At 44.1% G+C, this 19,124-nt stretch overlaps 1 protein-coding gene across 1 annotated transcript in view; it reads left to right on the top strand.

The window, feature by feature from the left end:
• The first annotated feature begins 823 nt into the window (after nt 1–823).
• Nucleotides 824–19,124, top strand: part of itga5 (integrin, alpha 5 (fibronectin receptor, alpha polypeptide)) — a 38,221-nt gene continuing 19,920 nt past the window's right edge. Inside the window, exons 1-10 of the mRNA XM_080030981.1 lie at nt 824–1,244; nt 10,885–11,015; nt 16,817–16,917; nt 17,502–17,625; nt 17,861–17,922; nt 18,018–18,063; nt 18,161–18,286; nt 18,403–18,447; nt 18,716–18,759; nt 18,970–19,026. Coding sequence (XP_079887107.1) covers nt 1,033–1,244; nt 10,885–11,015; nt 16,817–16,917; nt 17,502–17,625; nt 17,861–17,922; nt 18,018–18,063; nt 18,161–18,286; nt 18,403–18,447; nt 18,716–18,759; nt 18,970–19,026 — 948 coding nt within the window. The 5' untranslated portion in view covers nt 824–1,032. The remainder of the gene's footprint in view (nt 1,245–10,884; nt 11,016–16,816; nt 16,918–17,501; nt 17,626–17,860; nt 17,923–18,017; nt 18,064–18,160; nt 18,287–18,402; nt 18,448–18,715; nt 18,760–18,969; nt 19,027–19,124) is intronic.

Below are 19,124 nucleotides of genomic sequence, written 5' to 3'. Positions count from 1 at the left end.
ACACACACACAGGAGCATCAGACAACATCTTTATTCCCAAATCAGATCAACGCTGTAATTAGCTAGAAATACATATGGATCGCACATTGAGTTGCAATGGGGTGTGTGATGAAGGTATAATTAGTGTGGAGTTGTGCAAATAAGTCTTTGATTTATCACGAGAGTTGTATATTGGGGAAGTTTATCTGTCAAGTGGAGTAGTGGCTGTTTATATTCATGGTTTTTGCTAAAGAAAAAAAGGTGAAAAAAAGCATAAAAATAATACAGAGCAACCCTTTTATTAATGAAAAAGTTGGGGTTAAGGTTATCAACGCTCATAACGAAGAGAAAAAATAAAAACCAGCTGCTTCATGACAGTTTGAATTCCCTGACTTATAAATCAAAACCTGAAGAGATAAAAAGAAGCACAAGATTAACATGTCATAGACAGCAGAGGCATTTTATAGGCGGTCATATATTAAGGGTTTGACATGTGAAGTTTTACTGACCCTTCTATCACCTATCAGGCAGCAATTTAAGTCTCTAAAGCTCAAGATAACTGAGAGATAAACTCAAAAGGAGGATATCTTAACCCATTGTTCCTTTTGGTTAATAATCTTAGCTTCAATGATCAGAAAGAGCGAAAAGGTAACAACATTTATTTTTTATAACACATTGTTAAACACAAACTCTGAGATAGGTAAGAGGTAGAGAAGAGCCCCTTCGAGATTTTTTTTTAGGGAATCACAGCTGGCTCCTCCCCTACCAAACTTTGTCACGGCTGTGGGAACTCCCTGTATCCATGTAGCATGAGTAGGTGAGCAGAGAAGGCGTGGGCCTGGAGAGAGCGAGGAGCGAGGACGCTGAGAGGAGCTGACGGAGCATTAATGACATACTGGCTGGTTTGAGTTACAGGGATGCAGTTTTAGACGTATTCCACCACTGATTTTCAGACTTGATCTGGGGCGGACTTGAACGCACCAACAAACTGGGACAATTTTTTTTTTGCCATCAGAAAAACAAAACTTAAGTGGATTAATTTATTCTGAAACAATGGGCTTGGAACGACGACTTCGCGTAAAGACGCCGGGGATAGCGGACCATCTCGCCGGCTCACTCCTTTGTATCATCGGGCTATTACTCACTTTTTCTCAGCCTCTCTGCGAGGCGTTCAACTTGGACGTGGAGAACCCAGCTGTTTACAGCGGACCTAACGGGAGCTACTTCGGATATTCCGTTGACTTTTATTTGGCTGATTCTTCCAGGTGAGTTTCTTTAAAAATAGAAGAAATGTAAAGTTTATTTCTTGTAAAAACTGTTTAATGTTTAAATAGATAAGGGGGCTTTAACATGAAAACCTGGCAGAAAAGTCTGAGACATTTGTTTATAACTTTATCTGGGAACTTCACGAGACCGAGTTGTACACAGATATGTTGCGTGCAAACTTTCCATTGGAACTTGACAACATTTTCAACTCCCCTGGCAACGTTACAGTGCACGTTTCCAATAGGAAACACGGAATCCATTTGTGGCTTGTTGTTGTGGCTCTGACATTAAATCAGGGTTTTTGTGTACATACTGTGGTCTCCGGACACATGCTTTACGCACGGCGCTCACGCCTTCAGTGTGCACCCAACTCACTGTGATTGAATATATCCAGCTAATTGAATTTGTGTAGTGAACGACCTACTACATTTAAGCCCAAATAGCACAACTCTTAATATAAAAGAGTGGCTTTTTCATAATTAAAAAAGAAAAATAGAAACGCTTTTTGGAGTCACCCTCAAATTCCAATCTTATTATTGACATCTTAAATGACATTTGATGCTGACCCTTTAAGCCAGAAAAAACCTATTAACTGCAACCTTTAGCAATCACTTCTTATTGGTCTGAAATGCTGCTGCTTCTTCTTGAGATGCTTCATGGCTCAGTGGGATTGTGATCCCTGTGACACCCAGCATGCTGTGAGTGTCTAGGCATTCTTCCTGAAGAGGTTTTGGCATCAGTCTTCTTGAGGGACATGCTAACATTCCTGTGGTCGTGTCTGATGATACCCCAACAGTTTGAGGTGGAAATAATAAAGGGAGACATCCTAAGTGTCCTAGTCGGAGCATGTTTTTATATTGCATTGTTGAAGGGGAGTCTGAGACTCAAGAATTCCATTGCCAACTACCACTGCAGTAATTGTTGTGAATATGACAAATACACCATGTTGAATGTTGCCTTTTCTATCAGCATGGATACCAGCATGGCATGGGTTAAACCAGCTGCTGACAGATCTGTATTTGTTTTGCTGCCCATTCTGTACATTTTGGAGAACCTTGGACCAAACCCCTATAATCGCGATGGTCATTAACCAAAGGTTATTGCAGCCGCAGTCAAGGTTTCATTCAGACATAATCAGACTTCCTGGCTGTCTCGTTCCTATACTGTTGGACCAGCCAACATGCTGTGGATTTGAGAGAGAGGGCTTTGTGCCGAGTGGGCCGCCAGCAGCAGCAGCAGCAGCAGCAGCTCCAGTTTCCCCTGTTTTCTCCTCCCCACTTCCCTGGGACGGCACTGTAGACATTCAGACTTGGGGGAGATTTCGCCCCCACTCTTTCCCCGGCCGGAGCCTCACTGTCTCTTTAAAAGCCTATTGCTTTTGGTCCTCGTTTCTCTGCCTGGGAAGCAGGAGAGCGATATGATTTAGTGAAGCTTGAATGTATGGAGAGAGCTCTCTTCTCTTTCTCCAACACCCCCCCCCTCTCTCCTTACCTCCTCCTATGCTGATGTCATTCTGCGGGGTTTTTTCACTTATTCATTCGTCCCCTAGAAGACCTTCCCCCCACTGTCTAGCCATCACCTCTCCTCGTCTCATTAAAGTATGAGACAGAGTAGACGTCATACTTCACTGATGACTTAACCTGAACTTTTCTCCAGTCGAGATGCCATGCTTGTGGAGGAGGAGGAGGTGAGACAATGGTTTATATGCCTCGAGCAGGAAAAATGTAATAAAAGTGTAGATTCCTACAATCCGGTACCCTGTCATTTCTTCCCCCTGTGGATGATATGCATGCAGAAGTCAAATGTCAAACCAGGCAAAGTACAAGAGGAGCAGGTTTAAGACCGTGAGTAATTGCTTTATCTGCAAACCACATGTATCTGCTACTTTTCATTCACGGAGTCTTAGAAGTCACACATTCAACGTATCGGTAGAGTCATGGAAAGAGGGGCTGTTATCTCTTGCTTTTTCGCCGTCACATCATCACCACCACCGCCCAGGCTGTGGAGACATTGGGGAGTAGGGTGGGGGGAGTAGCTGGAATCTGGGGGTGAGGTCAGCTGAGGGTTGCTCCGGGAGTTTTTCTTCTTCTCAGTATAAGCTGCTGTGTTAGCCAGGCTCCCACCCTTGTGAGTGAAGTTGCTTTCTGAAAGACTTGTGTTCATCACTGGTTTTAGACTGTGGCATTACATTAGCCAAACGACACTGACGGCAGATGTGTATAGACACAGTGTCAAGGGGAGGAAGATAGTTCTAGATAGGTCCATAAATGTCTCTGTCAGGCGTACAACCACAAAGGCCTTACTCATCCATGACAAAGAGTTTATATATATTTGGGTCTGTCATGCCCTTCGGCCTGGCGTAACACAATTAAGTTTGGACACTGGCAGTAAGCCCACCATGGGAGATCGCCTGAGGATACTAGTGCCTATAAACTGTGTGTGGCAGCTCTTGTCAGATACACACAGGAAGGGTGAGAGAGGATATATGGTGCACTGCTGTGTGTGTGTTGTTTTATGTTGAGTTAAGATAGACTCCTTGCTTGTAGGCCAGTCCCCACGCACACCACCCTGCCCTACATCATGGGAAAGACTGGCGAGGGCTCCCTCCCTCCACAAACACTTCACATTCAAGCAACGGTACCTGACTCCTCTTTGACTTTCTCCGGTGCCAGGCAGAGATATGGGAGTGGATGACACAGAGATGGAAGAAGTCATAGGTCAAGGGCTGTAAATAATAACAGACCCGACCTGGTGTGTATGAAGGGACAAGACTTCTTCTGGTAGCTGTCCATAAGCGGATAAAAGCCATAAGCCCTTGAGATAACACATAACTTTAAACACCTTTTTGGACTCTTCTAACTGCACTGTGGGACATCCAAATGTAATTAAGAAGCCATGTCCGATGATGGAAGACCCTCTCATGGAGATAGTAGTAATGTGTTCCAGTCCAAATGCATTTGTTTCAATGACGTCTTGGTTGAAGTTCTTTAGCTCACAGATGGTTTGACCATAATGAACCCAGGCCGAGGTCAGTCGGTCCATGTAGGTCATTCTTCTGGAGTTCACCCTCTCAAACGGGGTTAGAGTTTAACTAATGTTTACATTGGACTGGGGGTCTCTTTTGGTCCACCAATCAGGCAACGTTTTCTCTCTACAAGCGAGGTCCCACTCAGTCATATATGATCCGTCATATTTCTCTGTTATTATTGTTTTCACTAGCATCCCTCTCAGTGGCTTTGTTTCTAAATCAAACCATTAAGTGTTGGAGCTGCAGGAGCACAGCTTGTATATTTGGGCTGCCAAACTTTTTTCTTCATCCAGGTTCTTGTCGTTGCGTGCAGACAATGGGGCCCTTTGTCTCACGGCTGAAATTGTTTACTGTTTTCCATTGGAGAGGTTTTTGCTATGACTAGTTTCTTTCTTAATTTATTGGCCTTCTGAAAAGCCATCTTAAATTTCTATTGTCAAACCTTGTATGCACCTATGATATTCAGCGCAGTAGGTTGGAAACATTAGTGTCTGTCTGCTGTTGTAAAGGTCAATAGGGATATACTTAGCTCGGCTACACTGCAGTCTGTCTCAAACATAAAGTGCCTGTCTAGCTTTTACTGGTCTGTTGGTAAAAGAAAAGGGGCTTTAAATAATGAGCCTGTGTGTGTTTCACTGGAAAAAGATGTTAATGTGGATGGTGATGATGTGTTTAAAGGGCCCATGGACCGCGCTTTCACGTCTGCTTCGCTGGTTCAGGAATGCCCACAGGACTCCATGTCTACTTTGGAAGGGAGTTAACCATTGGTCAGGGTCGTCCTGACTCAATACCTTGCAAGATTTAATCTCTAACTGCCTGCAGGCCTGGTTTGTTTTAACCCCCAGGTCAATAAATGACTCACATCTTTGGTAACTGGATAAAGGCTATCCCTCTTTACAGCAAAGAAGCAAATGACGCCATCATTTTCTTGTGCACTATACAATTCTACTGGCTGGAACTCAAATTAGCATCAGATCTCATATTTGAGATGGAAATGAGACGTAACCTCTGGCCATTACTCTCTCCCGTTGTGTGCGTGCGTTTGTATGCATACATGCATGCATGTGTGGGTGCAATTTGGGTTGGGGGTGCACAGATAAAGTGTTTCAACAGCTGCTTTGTCTCCCCCCGCATGTTTAATACAACAGCCTCTCTATCCTGAGGTGAGAGAACTGGACCCCCTGAAGTGGGCATTGTGGAGAGGTGTGAACCACAGTAGTTAAACTCCCCGCAGGAGGATTTTAGGGCAGTTGGCCTGTGAAAGGGGGAGGGAGGGGTTGCATTTAGGTGTGGGGGTGGGCAACAGTTTAGCATGAGTAAATGCATAGGCTTGAGCAAGTTATTTTTTTCTTCTTGAGTAGCAGGATGTTTCACATTTCTCACTTGCCACTTTTCGAATGCTTTATGCATGGTTTGTGGTTTTGACAAAACAGCTGCCGGTTTACACACATTAACTGACAAAGCGACCATAGTGATGGAATATTAGAGCCACAAAATGATTGCTACTTGCTGAGAGGTCGGAATAAAAAAAACAACGATCTCTAAATCAGCCTGGTGTCGACTTGCTAATTCAGTTAACAGCCTGGTAACTCCCACCCATCTACAGAGGAGCGTAAAATCATCAAGTCTAAACTAGATTTCAATTTGTTTCAATGAACAACATTGTATTGGGCTACCTCTGCCAACAGCATTTGTGATTTGCAAGCCACCTGTTGTCCAGCACTATTATCCTTTTGAGGATACTTAGGAAGCGCTTTTTGTGGGCGATAGTGGTATCAGATCCTCTTGGACGGACTGGACTGTTTATCTGATTAACGCTGGTAGTTGCGGGTTCAGCATTCTCAATGGACCCTTTTCAAGTTTGTCCTGCGATGTGGAAATATCTCTCTCAACTGTAAAAAAAACATGATTTGCTCCAGGCCTGAAGAGCAACAAGCAGATCTTTAATCTGCTTTTGCGTCTTACAGTATACCATCTGACCGTTTAATAAAGAATTGTGGCTTCAGCACTGCACAGTAGACTCTCTGTAGTCAGCACACGCCATCCCAGCAGGCACTGCTTCTCTCATCATCCTCGTCATGCTCCTGGACAGCGGCACTGAGAACATGTGTGTGTGTGTGTGTGGTGTGTGTGTGTGAATAGAGGAGCATCCATATGGCAGACGTAAGGCTCTCCAAGCAGCTTCTGTCTGGCCTTGGCTCTGAGAGGACGTGAGACTATTCATGTGGCTCCATGTGGTCTAGAATAAGCCATCACACACACACTACTCGACAGGCGTCTTCTCAGACGTTCAGCTGATCTCACTCCAAGTGCCCACTCAGGCCTTGAAAAAGTCAATATTGCTTCAGTATGACATCATGCAACTCTTCATTAATTTGACGAACGTGTCAACGAACTGTCCAGCTCCATAACGCCTCCCTCATTGATCAAGATGTTGTTTAGTTATGCTGGTGAAGGGATTCTCCAGAGTGTTAGAGGTAGAAGAGATGTTTGTTGTGTTTTGGCATGCCCCGTTTCTTCACCGCTGGAGTGAGAGCAGTGAAGGTCAAGTGCTGCCTCAGGCTGGGATCAGGTCGCTGCATCTGAGTTAATTTACTGATATGGAACCACTCCAGTGTTCAAGCATGTGTTGATAGCTAAGTGTAAACTCTATGGGTCACTGTACATGTTTTACCTAGGTGTTGCTGAGGTTTCAAGGCCATTGCCCTTTTTTTTTTTTTGCACCCCACTCGCTTCCTCTGCGTCTGTGCCACAGCGTTGGTTGGAATCGTGTTTACGACTGCAGATGGCGACTACAGCTGGCACTGGATGGCTTTTACAAATGTGATTTTGATTTTTTCCCCTCTCATTCTTGCCTAAAGTATTTAGTGTAGTGTTCTAGTGACATCAGCTCTTGCAGCTGGGGTGGAAGACAATTAAATGTGGAATGGGGGGAAAAAATTGTTTGGGCTAAAGTGGTGGGGGGTGGAAGAGGAATTTGCCCTCTGACCACCTCCCTTTGGTAACCTCATTATGGGCCATTTTAGCGATGGCTATGCACAATAGTGTCACATCAGCAAGTTCCAGCACTCTGCATTACCACTTATTTTGCAACCCCACAAAAAATAGTGGTCGCAGTCTGGCAATTATGGTGTGGTGTGGTGAGAGAATTTTTTGTAGAAAGTCCTCTGATTGGTCGCGCTCCAAATGAGACAAACCCAGTCCTTTCCTAAAGTGACGCTGTTGTTGACGCATTTCTCACTTTCAGGCCAAATGTCAGTAGTTTAATTAATGCTTAATTGTCAGCTGAGTAGTGGAGGATGGTCATTAGTGGTTGCTGTATGGAAGCTGGCGTGGTAGAGTATGGTAGACGTGGTGAAGCCGCTAATGCTTTTCATCCGCCTGGGAATTTGCTCATGTCTCACTCTTCTGAAATGGGTTTGCTATTTGTCCTTAGCTTAGATAATGCTGACTAATAGCCCAAGTGAAGAGTGGTTCAATTCTCAAGTAGCCAAAACATTTCAGTGAGCATCACTCAAGAACGGCAGTCACAGCTTCTTACATGTATCCCGAGCCTTTCCTGCTGTGATCCCCATCAGTCCTGTGATAATGCTGCATTCAAATCCCTATGTGAACAGACTCTTGGTCTAGACTCACTTTAGCCACAGTGGCTTGGACACAACCGACCTGATGAGTCTGTCCTTCAACAGAACAGCTGAGGATAGCTGGCCCGGGTCACCCCCTGCCAGTTACATATATTTGCATACCCATCCCAAGAGCCGGTCCTACACTCCACCTACTTTCACAAAGGAATTTGAAATGAAGCCTGCAGTAAGAGCTTCATTAAATGCTATTGATACAAAAGCTTTAACCCTTGGCTTTAAGACACAGCTAGCCAGATAAGGTGTAGGGCAGGGAAATGCCAGATTAGACCTAGACTGATCCTCGCCAGATAAAGGCCCATTACATGCTAATTCGTCCTCATTTATAGTACTTGAAGTTCACCGCTAATGTGTGTGTGTGTGTGTGTGTGTGTGTGTGTGTGTGAATGTGTGTCTGCACATCTGCGTGTATCTGTGCAAAAGAGTGAAAACTCGCCTCAGCTGCCAAACTGCTGATTAAAGCATGATCTGCTTGTTTTGTTATTTCCTGTATTTTTTCCCTTTGAAGAGCTGCCACGGCCAACTGTGGCTGGCCTGTGTTCAGATGTGATCCAACAAAAGATGCTGCGGCTTCCAATTTCCTTGGTCTTGTTAGAGTGTACATTTTAGTCCAGCGGTGTTGTTTACTGTATACATGTGCATGCATTTCTATGTTTTTGCCATATAATCCTTAGTGGAACTTTTACAGCATTGTTGTTTAACGCTGTTAATAATTTTTACAGTTAATCTTCTAAAGTGTATTATTTTCCAACGGACACCTGGGGTTTGCAGGTGACGTGCATGCTGACTTGTAGATAGGTACCTTCTGTACTTGTTCAGAACAGATTGACAGAGTTTGGTCTGCGAGTGTTAAATATTTACTGACCGTTTGTACAGTCTGATACGGAAACACTGACCCCAACAGTCACTCACTAAATAGATGTTAGCACCTTTTCTACAAGGGCTCAAAAGACCATCAGCTTCCCACTCCACTGAATCCAATCAATTTACAATCAACATGTTTCAATATGGGCAAAAACTATCATTTCAGACCTCTCCAATTGGGCAAACCACCTTTTTCAGTCTCTCCATTCTCAGAGGCCGCACATCCAACAGCTTTAAACACTGCTTCAATTTGAACACTCAATTCCCTCCATTCACAAATATTAAGGACTTTTGATGTGGCCTACTTTAGTAGTTCTGCAAGCATCTTGTCAATGGTCTTGATTATTTATTTTTGCACTTTGTGCTGTTGGTGTCCTCTATATGAGATGTGGTATGGTATGGATAGACTTTATTACTATGATTATGTGTTATTTAGGAGCAATGTAATGTGACTTGTGCAGGGTCCTATGTTGTACTGAAAAGAAATACCAAACACCCTGGCTGTGTGGCAAATAAAGTTCTATTGAATTCTATTCATCTCCGTGTTAGAGGTTTCAGACAGCGAGAGGGAGATCCCTCATCGTGAGAATCCTTGACCAGGAAGCCTCTCTGTGATTTAGATTATCGTACAGGTGGAGCTCTGCTGCTCTGCTGGGATATTCCTGCATCTGCATGTGCGGTCAGGAACTCTTTCTGGCTCTCCAAGTCCAAACGGTTTGTTTCTGTTTCTCTCTTCCAACACAAACCGGGAGTTTTCTGCTCCCCATTTGGACTTGGCATCGTACTCTATCTCTTCTGAGGTATTAAAACCACAGTAACGGTGTGATACTAAACCTCATGCCTCATGCTCTGTGACCTTACCTTTGTTCTCCCGCAGTTGTGTGTTTTCCAAAACCGTAGACGCTGAAATGATTTGAAAAGATTTGCGCTGAGCACCAGAAACACCCCGGCCCACTTCTTTCTGATGGTTTCCATAAGCCATCTCATAGCTTTTCAGCGACTGTAATAGAATAGGTTCAGTGGGATTCATTATGGTGCATCACAAGGCCTCAGAATATTGCACAGTTTAACTGCTTCTTGACTCATGTCGGCTCCCCTCGTCTTCCGCTGGACCCTGCAGAGTAAGTTAGCCCCTGGGGGCAGGATGCTAAGTTTAGCCAACATGTAAACGTTCATGCACTATTGGAAGATATGGGCCAGGAAAAGGGTGTGCTCTTTCCTGCTTCGGAGCCCCCTAGACACCGTCTGGTCTCAGTGGTCCCTTGCCTACTTTACACACACACACATCAATGCCAGCGACTGTGTCTGTGATGCTTGTCAGGGTCAAGTGGGTCCAGAATGAGGTAATGGCTAAACCACCCACTTGAAAGACATTATCTACTGGGGCCTATATTTTCCAACTTTACCATTCCCCCTAATCTTGGTTTTCTCCATTAGCGTATCATAACTCTCTGCCTTTTCTTCTCCTCTTTCATCTCTGAAATCTGTTCTACCTGTTATTAGTCCGCGGGCTCACCTGTAACCTCACTGATCTTCTTTAATGTCATTTGAAGTGGTCTGCTGCCCATCCTGTAGTTGTACAGTATAGTTCCAAGGACGTGGAGGTTTACGGTATAGGGTCACAGCTGAAGAAACAAAGATGGTGACTCCACTTAGCCTGTCTGCTTTCTTGTTTTCCCAATTGAATCTGCCCCCCAGGGATACACCGTTGGCCTTGAGTGATTCACCGTGTGTGTGTGTGTCTGACTGCACAGGTGTAGTGAATGTGTCTGTCAGCATCATGTCCTGTCATGGGCGCCATGTCATATAGCAGCCGCAGCAGTTTCCCCCTGCTTGTATAGGATCATGTATAACATCGTTGCGACCTGTTAAAATGTTTTGCTTCTGACTCACAATACGGCCCGCTAAGTGGTAAAATGTGCACACTGCATCATGTTGAAAGCTGTCGGGTGGGAGGTCTGGAATGTGATTTTGTTTAATTGAGGCCATGCAGGATAAGAGCTACAGACCTTCGCATCAGGTTTATAAGGATCCTGTGGTTTGGTAAAACTTGTTACTTTAGATTTACGGCTAAGTTGTCTCTCTTTCTCTGTCTCTCATTTGCAGCAAGAGTGTGGTGATCGGAGCTCCCAAGGCCAATACAACGCAAGTTAAAATCACGGAGGGAGGATCTGTCTTCTACTGTCCGTGGAGCCTTAGCCAGTCGGATTGTCACCCCATCGAGTTTGATACTTCAGGTAAGCATTATCTGACTGTACTCATTCTTCTCTGCTATGTAGTATGACAGAAAAAGATTTAGGTTGTCCCAAATCATGATGTCAAACGCAGTATGCTGAAAAATACCCAGATGTCTTACTACATCAGGTCGCTATTTTTAGTGTGGAAATCAGAATGCTTTTTTGGCAATTCTGACCCGCAATACACTACGTAACAGAAGTTAAATGACATCCACTGAGCCTCATAATGAAAACAACCAGATGGATATATAAGCTAGGCCCAATTGTATGCCCACTGCATGCAAACTATGAACTTTTTTATAGACAGCTGCAGTATGTAGTATAATAAAAAGTATGCGATGTGGAACGCAGGGAAAGGCTTACTTAAGGATTTTCTAATCAGGCAATATATCTGTGACTAAGAGGTTCGTCGGAGAGGCTGAGGAAACTCGAGATGGTGTTTAAGCTGCTGCTCTGTTTTCTGCTGCTCCGTACACTTCTGAAGCCATCAGAGCGTTTCCTTTTTGCTCCTGTTGTCAGCAGCAATCCAGGATCAGGCGTCCGTTTTTTTCCACTCCACCGAACTTGTTGTCGGCTACGTTAGTTCCCGGACTAGGGATGATCCTTTTTTCCTGTTTGTGTCCTCTCTCTTTGGGGATGAAAATGATAATGGGGTGTTGAAAAGTTTTTTTTTGTTGGTAGGATACTCCTCCCTTCCTTTAGGTCGTGTTTGTGTTGCCTTGCCCCTGAAGCTATAAGGAGATAAGCCAGACAATAAACAAATAGGTCGGACAAAGAAGGGTCTTGTTTATATGACAGGTGAAGCAAGACACCGCCGGTTACTGACAATAAGGCTCCAGTTGGGTCAGAATTAGGTAAAGTGGTTTGGGAGAAGAGGAGGAAGTCCATGAGGTTGTTTAATGAAAGGACTCATGTTTCAGTATGTGGACAGTACCCCTTAGCCTTTGGCACAATGGAGCCATAGCAAAGTGAGGAAAAGGGACATTTAAAGGTGGAGTAAGCTATCATGGAGAATACTTGTGGTCAAAATCACTGTTTTTCAAAATCAGTGAATATCTCCTCAAGATCCGCTACCTGTCCGTATTATGTGTGCGCTGGAAAAGATCCATTGTTATTACACAGCCTTTGCTCTGTAGACGGGCATGCTGCTAGCTATGGTGGATGAGCCAGAGGAGATATTCATTGATTTTGACAAACTGATTTTGATAAAAAACGTTCTTCAGAATAGCTGACTCCACCTTTAAAGTAAAAAACAATGTTACTGGCCCATAGACTGAACAAGCCCTGAGAACACACACAAACACACAGTCTGAATCACACATAGAGATGGACAGTTCTTGCCACACTTTTGGCTTCTTTCCTGACAAAATCAAAGCTTAGCATATTGTGAGCCAACTTAAATGTACTGTCCACAATGCACAATAGGGAGAAATATTCCACTGTGTGTTTCACAAGCCTGGTTTAACAACATTCTTTTTATTGGAGGCCGCTGCTTGGTACCCCTTTGCTCCACTATTTTTGTACGGGTTTCTCTTTCGACATAAAATGCCTTGCACATCCACGGGTTGCTGGCTGGAGGCCATAGCGAGTGATGTCATGCGCAAACAGCGAGGCCTCACAGCGGAGGTTAGTCCCCCGGGCTGTCAGAGAATGTCCTTCATATTTTTTAAAGGGGGCTTTGAAGGAACGGAGCTGAGTGCCAGAGCCGGTTCCGACATCTGGATCATGGCAGAACCATTGTACAGTGGAGGATTGATCAATGTATGGACATCTGCTAGCTAATGTTGCTATGCCAGACAGCTGCTACATGGCTGACATTTACTGCTGTAATTCATTTACTGTATCTGTGACTGTTTCCTTTGCCAATCCTGATAGTGAGGGCTGATAGTGCTGACAGTCACAAGGATTTCTCCGGAATACTTGAGGAAAAGGAATGCTGCTACATCATAGGGTTGCACATAATCGCAAATAATCACGATCTTGATTCATATACAGTATCTATGAAATCTCATTTATAAATGAAGGGGGCGATTCACTAGCTCATATTCCCCAATGCATTAATGTCATGCTGCATGCTCACTAGATATTGTAACTTGCCTGTGTTTTCTCCGTGAAGCCACAAAATGTTGACCCTGTAGGCTTGTGGTTGTCCAGAATGGACTAGGTGCTAGGTTTTATTTCTAAATAATCTAGTCTAAAGCTAAGTGTCTAAGAGGGTTGTTGTTGAATACACTAGAATCGGTAACACTTTACAATAAGGTACACAAAATTGTAGTAGCTACTAAATACCTACTACATAGATATGCACAAAAAAAAACCTATGTAGTAGGTAACACAAAAAAAACCCTATGTAGTAGGTAACACAAAAAAACCCCTATGTGTTAGATAGCACAAAAAAAACCTATGTGTTAGGTAGCACAAAAAAAACCCTATGTGTTAGGTAGCACAAAAAAAAAACCCTATGTAGTAGGTAACACAAAAAAACCTATGTAGTAGGTAACACATATCTATGTAGTAGCTACTACAATTTTGTGTACCTTATTGTAAAGTGTTACCCTAGAATCATATGAGAGAATTGTGATCTCAATTCTTAAGGAAAAAAGATTCCCATTTGAGCAAGAATCTTGCAGCCCTATCACATCATATTGTATATTCCACACACTTTTTGCTATCCAGTTGAAGTGATGTCATAGGTCCTCCCTGTCTTTTGGTGTGTTTGAGCTCTGACCCACGGGCCTCAGACCCTCTTAATTAGCCTAACTAATTGGGTCAAAGTGGTCACTGGCCCCACTCCCATCCACTTCCTCTTCCATCGAGATAAGAGCCTTTCTATGGATCTTAAGAGAGGGGTGCGAGGGCCGTTGGGAGAGGGGCAAATACAGGATGGGAGGAAGGCCAGAGGGGAAGGAGGAAAGAGAGGGAGAAACCAGAGCCCTGTCCCTCCACTCACTCTCCTGCTGTCGGTGGTCCCACAGGGGGCGGCTGATGTGATGAGTGAATTTGGCCATTTGTCTTCGACCCCACGGACACACGAACACGCAACACACACACACACACACACACACACACACACACACACACACACACACACACACACACACACACACACACACACACACACACACACACACACACACACACACACACACACACACACACACACACACACAATATTTAAGAGAGTCTCTAACCTCACTAATGGCAAGTCCTTTCACACACAGTTCAAAGGCGAGAGTGAGGCCTATGGATGCACTCCAGACCCCCACACTCCTCTGCTGGTCCCGGGGGAGAGACTGGGCCCGGCACCATGTCACATCATCAGCACAGTGCGCTAAGCTACGTCTCAAGGGAGAACTTTGGTCACTGATGTCATATGACATTTTGTTGTTGTCCCGTCTCTGGGTTTCCCTGTATCGCCGCTCTGAATCTCCTCTGAAAGCATTTCACATGACTCCAGCTGGCTTCCTTCACTCGCCCTCGAATAGACGATGACAAACAGACCTTTTCACCACCCATTACTGTGACAGAACTAATGCAATAACTGCAATGTGAGAACTTTTTCTTTAGCTTCTTTATGCGGTTAAGTTCATGCACGTCCTCACTTTTACATAATGATAACACACTTTATTTATATACAGTAGCACTTTGCAAAACACAGTTACAAAGTGCTGAACAGATAAAAAGCACAATTTAAAGCAAAGGACATCAAATACATGTACATCAAAAGGCAGGCTCAAGCAAGATATGGAAAAGCTCTCAGATAAAAGTGGGTTTGGAGGAGAGGTTTAAACATGGACAATGAGTCAACCAGCCTTATTCCCTCAGGCCTCCGGGGCCTGATAGAAAAGGTTCGGTGCCCTTTTGATTTCAGCCTGGACACTGCAAGGATCAAAAGTCTGCTTCCTGAGGATCCCAGACTACCTGATGGCACATATGGGACTAAAACGTCCAGAATATAAGCTGGAGTCAGGCCATGAAGAGCATTAAAATTTATTAAAAAAAAAACAATCCTAAAACAAAGTAAAGAAGTTAAATATGAATATGAAGCTAAGATATGATTGCATCTTTCTGATATTGTTAAAAGCCTGGTGGCTGAGTTTTCACCAATCTTTAGTCGTTTCAATGTATTTCGATTCAGGCAAGTGAAAAAGCTGTTGCGGTAGTCAAGACGCGAGGAGATGAAAGCTTGTAAAACAGTTTCTGAAGTCTCTGAATTTTCCAAATGGACCGTATATCTTACACATGGCCAGATAACTGATAAATAGATAACCAGAGATCACAGTTATGCAGTACGGATCGGTAGACTTTTCTGCCGCTACTTCTGGTTGCCGTAACATGACTTGAACCAACACAGTCCTTATTGAGCCCCCTACCTTTCCCTGGTGGCGTTTTATCGCTCTTATCCAAACAAAGACCCCCTGAGTTATGAAAATATCAGGAATGTATACTTAAAGAAAAAGTACCATTCAGCTATAAGGCGGATTAGTTAGAGTAACAGCAAGTTTATAAGGAAGCCCTTTGAAGTGCTGTTCATGTTAATGCCGGTATGACTGAATCGCCTATTTTTCACATAGACTTCTGACCATTTAACACACCGCGGGGAGGGCTGACTGCTGTGGGCCGATGATGAATAACGTTAGCAGGAAAGCCCAGGGATGGAGATTAAGCAGAAATACAGTTAGGTTATTAAAAGAAACTATAATCTCTGTACTTAACGGTCTTAGGCTGAGGAGAAGCAGCTCTCCCTGGAAGCGAAAGGGGAGAAAGGTTCTGGAGACTTGGGCAAGATAACGTATGAAAAATGGATAGGAAGATGGAGATAATATTCAAAACGAAAACAGTGAAAAGGAGACAGAAGTGTGTGTGTGTGTATGTGACTATAAACAGAGATGACTGGGAGGTTGCTATGAGGAAGCCGGGCCAGAGTATGTATGTTTTACTTGGACCGCAGCCCCCTTTCGCTGTTTCCACAAAGACACGGAGGCTGCCTTGTTGGCTGGTGTGAAAGACTAGGGGCGGACAGGAATGGATAGAGAGGCCCTAATGCACAGCCTGCTTTCTTCACATCCACACGGGTCGTGATCTTTTTCAGTATTTATCAACGATCTGTCCCCGAGAGATGTTCCTCTGGTCTTTTGCAACACGCCTGCGTTCGTACAAAGTTTACTCGGGAGATGATTCTGAAGACTGCGAAGGCTCAGGGTCAAGTTGTTCCTCCAAACTGCTTAGGTTTGCTCTTGACCTCGCATTGGCACTTTCCTTGTTGATGTCAGCTCATATGCTAAATTGCAATACCATGAGCTATACGTTGGGGATGTGACTTCCTTGCCTAATCAATTTGTTTGCATTCTAGCATCTGTCTTTTAGCATCTGTCTTCCAATAAAGCTGTTTTTGAAAACCTGACTCCTGAGACCATCTGTCATGTCACCTGCAGCTGTCAAAGTGTTGGAGTGGGAGATCCGCGTTTTAGTGGCCAGGTGTTCAAACAGGGCAAAGGGTCATTGGGCTTAAGCTAGGCCTGTCCAAGAGAACTGCTAACTCCTGAACAGTGGCCGAGCAGCAAAATAAATACTTTTTTTCCACCTTTTTTTCTCAAATGTTCCTCCTGATTGCCTTTTCGTGAAAAATAGTGTAACTGGAGTCTTGGAGAGGGCTTTCTGCCAACTGGCCAGATGTTTCCAAGGTCCAGTGAACAGAGGCAGTATTTTGGACACCCAAGGTCCAACGGAATGAATGCATGTTTTGTCACTCTGCAATTTCTCAATTTCACTTTCCCGTGTTATTTTTCTTTTCTTCCCAGGGGATCGCCACATGTTGATCAACAACACGGAACATCAGGTCGATTTCAAGTCCCACCAATGGTTCGGCGCCACTGTGCGTTCTCATGGTGACACAATTCTGGTAAGGTGAACCTCTCCGAGATGATTTTGGGGGGTTGGGGCAGGGTGGGACTAGAGTTTCAGCTTCACACCATGCCACTGGCGCTCACCCTGCTGTTATGACTGGGGCTTTTAGCGAAGGCTGCTCTGGCCATATGGCTGCAGAGAAAGCCCCTACTTCCAGTGACGTCAGGTGGAGGAGTGTGTATGTTGGTTAGAAATGTGTCCCCCAGACTACCGTCCATTAAGTTGTTGCCATTCAGGTCCAATTGTCACCTTTTCTCTCAACACACTGTTAAAGAAATGTTTTTCTGCCTCCCCCTGTACCATCAAAGTTGAGCCACCCCTTGTTTGGTCTGATAGTAGGGGTTGTGACCTGGGTTAAGTTACATTGGTTACCATGCTCCAGATGTACCACACACTGACCTCAGCCCGGGTCTCCTCCTGAGTTCAACAGGGTGTTGTTGCAACTGGAAAAACATCTCCCACGTAAAAAGCTCACCCCATCACTACATCTCCTCCCTCCCTTTTTACCTCCCCACCTCTCTCTCTCTCTCTCTCTCTCTCTCTCTCTCTCTCTCTCTCTCCACCTCCTTTCTACACCAGGCTTGTGCACCTCTCTACTCCTGGAGGACTGAAAAGGATACCCCCCGCTCCGACGCCACAGGAACCTGCTACCTCTCAGCTCATAATTTCACCAAATTTGTTGAGTACGCTCCGTGTCGCACAGGTAACTATCGTCTCACTTTTAATCTGACAATGACATTAGTGTTGTATGTTTTTTTTTCTCATAAACAAAGCTTATCTAGATACCACTGCTGTCCTTAATGTGTAGAAATTAAAACATTTCGGAAAATGTTCTATTACAAAAATAAAACTTGTTTTAATGTAAATAATCAACTGGCAAAGTTTCATGATGATATATATATATAAGTTAAAGAATGTTCCTCTCCTGTGTCTTCCAGAGATCAGTGACGCGGTGGGACAAGGCTACTGTCAGGGAGGATTCAGCGCCGACTTTACAACGGTAATAACTATTTTCCTGTTAGTGAACCACCAGAGGACTCTGGAATAATCATTTCATTTTTCACTGTAGTTATGTGATCAACTTTTATCTTTTAGGATGGCAAAGTGGTATTAGGAGGGCCGGGCAGCTACTTCTGGCAAGGTATGACACACCAATCCACTATTTGATCTCATAATCAATAAAACAACTCTTCACAATGTCTTAAGTTCATTTTTGCTTCTCTCTTGTCGTACTTTAGGTCAGGTGATCTCTGCAGCTAAGGAGGACATTATCAAATCATACTACCCAGGCTACCATATACAGTATGTGGAGAGCCAGATCCAGACCAAACAGATCCATGCTCAAAATGATGACAGCTACCAAGGTAACAGGGGCTAATATAATCTTGGTGCTTTTCATGATTACTGCACATTCACACGTATCCTTAATTTTTGTTTTTGCCATGCAAGCTGAGGCTTATGTCTGTTCTTCTGACCACAGGCTACTCTGTTGCTGCTGGCGAATTCAGTGGTGATCAGGTGGAAGGTAAGTCAATAAAACAGACTCTGTAGCACTACCCACATGGCCAATGTTAGGTTAGGAATGCAGAAAGTAAAACACATTATAAAGTCACCTTCAAATGTCAAATCTGAAGTGGAAATAAAACTGAAGTCAGCTGCAATATTTTATATGATTATTGAGCTGGAAAAGGTCGCCATCACTGGAATTCTCTTGTACTCCTGCTGGGTATGACCTGTATATTTTCCCCCTTTTATTCAATCTGTGCTTCGTCTCTCTCCGTGTACTTTCGCAGATTTTGTGGCTGGCCTTCCCAAAGGACTCATGCTTTACGGTTCGGTAAGAAGGCTTAATCATCACTCCCATTTTGGTGCTTTTAGAACGACAGGCCCGGGCTTTAGACTTGGGACTGATGCAATAAAGTAAAACAGCCTTTGGGGGTGATTGTCACAGTGGGACTTATTTGTGCAGTGAATTCCATACCAGATGCTGTGGTTGAATTAGACCATATAAAAAGACATTCAACATATGTGGCTGTTTTGTTGGCAGGTGTCTATTCTGAATGGTACGGATCTGAAGACCATGATTAACTACACTGGTGAGCAGGTGAGTCAGAAGAGCCCTTATCTTCAGAAAACTCTTCCGTGCTCCACTTCCTTTGTGTTTTCAAAACTTTGTTTCTCAAGAGAGCTCTTGATTATTTT

Source organism: Ammodytes marinus, assembly GCF_949987685.1.
Source record: "Ammodytes marinus genome assembly, chromosome: 7".
NCBI lineage: Eukaryota > Metazoa > Chordata > Actinopteri > Uranoscopiformes > Ammodytidae > Ammodytes > Ammodytes marinus.
This window is presented reverse-complemented; position numbering and strand designations above follow the sequence as displayed.